The sequence below is a fragment of the Danio rerio genome, chromosome 15 (genome assembly GCF_052040795.2).
Source record: "Danio rerio strain M-AB ecotype USA chromosome 15, GRCz13ab, whole genome shotgun sequence".
Lineage (NCBI taxonomy): Eukaryota > Metazoa > Chordata > Actinopteri > Cypriniformes > Danionidae > Danio > Danio rerio.
Genome location: NC_141035.1, coordinates 10,154,920 through 10,160,000, shown reverse-complemented (window position 1 = coordinate 10,160,000; position 5,081 = coordinate 10,154,920). Strand labels below are relative to the sequence as shown.

The following is a 5,081-nucleotide window of genomic DNA, read 5'->3' as shown; positions in this document are numbered from 1 at the left end:
CCAGCAGATCCAGAAGCAGAGTACCAGTCGGCGTCGAAATTTCCTCCACTGCGGCCCTCCAGCGCACCTCTCCAGCTCCTCTCTGCTCAGTGGCTTCCATGCTCGCCGGCGGGCTGGAGGAGGAGGTGGAGGACCTGGAGTGAGGAGTGGGACTGACTCTGAGCCCTCCACATCTGTGAAACGAGCTCCAGACACACTGCCATAAGCTGGATCACCTTCAACCTTTAGAGTCATGCCGGCTCACTGGAGCAAAAAGAGTTTAAACACTACTCAGTACAGAGTATGCTTTGGGAACAGTGTTGGGGAAAGTTACTTTAGAAATTAATGCATTACAATATTGCGTTACTCCCAGAAAGGTAACTAATTGCTTTACTAAGTTACTTTTTATGGTAAGTTAAGTGTTATGTTACTTTTGAGTTACTTTTGCATTACTTTTTCTGAGGGTTTTTCAGAAGAACAGCAGTCAGTTCAGAACAAACCACTTATAAACAATCATCAGAAAGCAAAAAAGCACAAGTAGATCATTAGTAAATATAGAAAAACAATATGTAAAATTTGCTGTAGGTTATTTTAATCATTTCAGCTAGATTTGTGTGTAGTGAACTATATGTAAACATATTTTATGTAAAGTATCTTACCCGGGACAGTAATAAATAAAAATATTCTCAAATTATTCACATTTTAACAAATTCTTCAAGGGGTATGTCAACTTTTGAGCACAACTGTATACTACACCTGTGCAATTTAAAAAAGCAATTTAAGGTTTTGTATTACAAAATTTTCTAGCCTCCTTTTGTTTATGTTTAGTTATATCACATTGAATACCATGAAAAGAACTTATTCTTTGCCATAAATGTGAAATTATTGAACCTACACACAGGAACCTAATGAAAATGCTAAGTTTAGAAGCACATTTCAGACGGCATATAAAGGTTTTTGCATCTGAACTCTTCAAATACAAAGTCTTAAAATGTCAAATGAGAACATAAACTATAAAAGCATGTTAGTGAAATGATACACTGCTGTTAATCTCTACTAGTCTCAGATATTCCATGCATGTTCCCTCTGACTGGAATGGTGCACATTTCACATTATTGGGAAATAATGTGAACGTTTCATTACATTTTTTTTTGCTGTAATTTTAGCTCTTATGTCAGCATGTATGTTAGCCAATTTGTACATTTTATATAACACAACTAATTTCACACAGTTATGTATTTATTAGTTTGTAAACCTTAAGATAACCACTGTTAGATAAATGAATTGTAACGCAAGCACACAAGTGAAATATTGAAGCTTCTTTCCTTACCTGTTGTGAACTTCTTACTGTGACAGCTGTTTTTCAGTTTATTATTATAATAAACACACTGCTAATATTGTCGAGGTTATTAGCATAAGGACCGGCTTGAAATTCAGTGAGCTCAGGCATGAGCATCTTGTTTTTAAGCCTCTTGAACCATTAAAAACATGTCAGAAACACAACACGAGGTTTTAGTAATTAGTATAGAAGTGTTATTGCTTATGACACTTGACTAGCACATTCAACACAGGTCATGCCGTCAAAGCAAGAGGCACTGGCATACTTTAAGAGTCTGAGTTTACAAAATCTACTTTTTTTATTACTAGAAATTGTCAGTAAGAAATATAATATATTAGTCATTCTGTCTGGAAATATGTGTTGTGTTTATGTATTACAAAATAGTGTATATACATTAGATGCGTCTATATTCAATAATACTGTACATTGTGATCATGAACATACATGGTGTTGTTATTGTAGGAATTTTAAACTATTAAAATGTCAGTTTGTTTTATTTCGTTCATAATAATTATATCGTCTTAAATGACCTTCGAGAAATTTACTGAACATGTTCTGATTCTTTATTGGCCTGCTGTTTGTTAAGTCTTTACAACAAGGCTCCATTTGTGAACATGAGTTTTTAATGTTGACAATGAAAATTAATTGTAAAGCATTGATCTGATCAAATTGATTGATTAAAATCAAATCTGAAACTTCATTAATTAATGTGTTAGCCTACTTTTAAGCCAAGCTCATTCTGAATATGTACCCCTATATACAATTCTGGAGAGAGACAAATAACTCTCAGGATGTACGTTTTTTGAAATTTTTATTTTCAAGAATCCATTAGAGGTCGCTTTATGCTTTTTGAGATCTGAATTTTATCTTGCGAGTGCCATTTGCGCCTGATGTTCTCGTGTAAATCCACCAGAGGCCGCTGCCGACTGACTGGCTGACTAACACTTCTCTTTCCCTAAACCCAACCAATAGTGTTTTCAAAGGCACCGATTGTCCAGCACCCATCCACTTCCCTAAACCAAACTGACAGTGTTGTCAAAAGCAATCCAGAAAAAGCCCACCTGGTACCTTAATTTTTACCAAATTTTCAGATTTTACCACATTCTCACCATGTTATTTGATTGTCATTTTACTTTTTTGGATTTTGTTTTTGTCATACCTGCTTTCTGTTTTTGTCATACCTGTTTTGGCATACCTGGTTGTCATACCTGCCAGATTTAAAATCCGTCATCAGAGTTAACTCCATCCCATGTCACAAGTCTGCTGATATATATGATGATCCACTGGTAACAGCAGAAAAGCTGTCCATACGGACGTAAGTGGTCAGTTGGTGCGTGTCAAAAGGAACGGCATCACACCGCCCCAAACCATTCATTTTAAAGACTGAATGCAGCTGTACATACTTCTGGCTATATAATTCAATCTCCAGAAATGTGAGATTACGTTTTTACAATGAGCCCATGTTGCCTACTCCAGTAACATTTGTCACTATTTTAGCTTGATCTCATGGGGAAACTTAACTATTTCATGTTTTGTCAGTTTTGTGGCTAATTTGTACATACAAAAATGTAAGATTTTAAAAGAAGGCATGGCACTAAACCCCAGCCTTAAACTCAATCATCTTTCAATATCAATATAGTGGTATTCAACAAAAAATAAATAAATAAATAAAGTGAAACCAATAGTCAGAGCATTGAGGATCCATGTATAGATTTATTTGAACAAAAGGCAAATAGACAGGTGGAGGTTGTTGCCAGGCTGCTATTGACCTTAACGGGCCATGAAACCCCCTTGTTTCAGTAGGGAAAAAGTCAAGAAAGTGGGTGTATCCAACTCTGTTCAGGGGGGAGTGTCAAAGGAGCAAAAGAGGGATGATATGGGACAGTCGATTTGGGCCCGCGCTGTGTTAAGAGTCAAAACACACACACACACACACACACACACACACAAACACACACACACACACACACACACACACACACACACACACACACACACACACACACACACACATTTGTTTTTGTGAAAAGTGGGGACATTACATAGTTTTCCATTCATTTTATACTGTCCAAACCGTATATTATATTGCCGTCACCCCACCCAACCTCTAAACCAAACCATCACAGGAGACTGTGTGCAGCTTTACTCTCTGATTAAACTCATTCTGTAGGATTTATAAGCATTTTGAAAAATAAGGACGTCACCAATGTCCTCATATTTCACCTCCTTTTTGTAATACCTGTGTCATACCTATGTCATTATACAGATTTGTGTCCTGATATGTCACAAAAACACGTACACACACACACACAGGGGAGAAAGTGACTGTGTTAACTTGGACATAAGTAATCGAATTATTTGACTAATTATTAAATGGTGGACTTTTGGCTCTTTCATTCAGGAATTTCATTCATGCCCCTCGTGACAAACGAGATGTTTGATTCAACGAATTGCTCTAAGCGTGTATTTTTTTCATGCAGTGTTTGTTACAGCATGGCGAATGAGAGAAAAAGAAACCCTTCCGCATTTCCCGGAATCTTAGATGCATCCGGCAGGTAGCGTCAGAAAGCCGTGTGTGTTATTCCTGTCACAAAATGCGGTGAAAATCCTACATGACAGTAATAGTTTGGTTGAGGTGCTAACATGTTTACACGGTGTAAGAGTTAGTTCAATATGAACTAACTTTGCCATCTAAATAAACAAAAACCACTGGTTGCTCACTAACCAAATCTGTAGAGACGGGACAATCAACACCAACTAGAGCGGCATCTTTATTAAGAGACGAGCAGCAAATCCAGATTTTACCATATACAGATGAGTAAAGCTCTTGGGTAAACAATTTTCCTTAAACACGCATTTTTGTTGTGTGTCGCGTGCACTGTAATGCACACATGATTCCAGCTGCGCTCTCAAAGAGAGAAAAAGAAAACAAAACCTTCCCTGCAGCAAATTATAAAAGCAACACTGCATGCTAATTAATGCAGCACACTTGAAGACATATTACGGTACTCCCAGGTACAGGCGTCCAGTCTGTAATACATGCTAATATCTCATGGCCGTGACGCAGTTTAAAAAATTTGATTCAAACCGGAAGTACGAATTTGCTCGAAATAACACAAAAACAACCAATGTTCACTTTTTAATGAAATATATGTGTCCTAATAGTGTTTTTAGCAGTGTGGGACACATATACGACTGTCAACGGCTCAAAAAATATGTTTTGGTGTTTCCCGACACTATAAATGAGTAACAGTCTGTCTAATATTGTTTGTACAGCACAGATGAATTTGTGACAAAAATGTACACATTGAAATACCCAACACAATCTCACGGCAATTTGTAAATTTTTGATTTAGTGGCTAATTCATATGAATTGGTATGATCTCATTCATACAATTTAGGATGATTTACTCATCCCACAATGACGGTTGGGTTTAGGGGTGGGGTTTGGTGCCACGTCTCCTTTTTAAAATCATACATATTTGTAGCCACTAAACTGTTAAAAGGTAAAATAGTTGCGTTTCCTCGTGAGATCAGGCTGGAAATACTGCAGACATAATATCTCTCTGTTTTGGTTTTAAATCCGTTCACATGTCAAAAGAACTAAGATGATGTTGATTCTGGTTTTATTACTGTCTTCGTCACCATTTATAAAAGGAGATTCTTCATTTTTCCAACTGGTCACAAATTATTTCACGAAATATAGGTGCTTTTTACCATCATTAACTCTTTTAAAAAATGTTGAAGAAAAGACAAGTGAATG

At 36.7% G+C, this 5,081-nt stretch overlaps 1 protein-coding gene across 1 annotated transcript in view; it reads right to left on the bottom strand.

The window, feature by feature from the left end:
* si:dkey-202g17.3 overlaps positions 1-1,417 on the bottom strand; it is a 16,838-nt gene extending 15,421 nt beyond the window's left edge. The window contains exons 1-2 of the mRNA XM_087283710.1: positions 1,310-1,417; positions 1-243 (exon numbers count right to left, since the gene is read on the bottom strand). The exon at positions 1-243 is cut by the window's left edge and continues 151 nt beyond it. Coding sequence (XP_087139836.1) covers positions 1-234 — 234 coding nt within the window. The 5' untranslated portion in view covers positions 235-243; positions 1,310-1,417. The remainder of the gene's footprint in view (positions 244-1,309) is intronic.
* Positions 1,418-5,081: the final 3,664 nt, after the last annotated feature.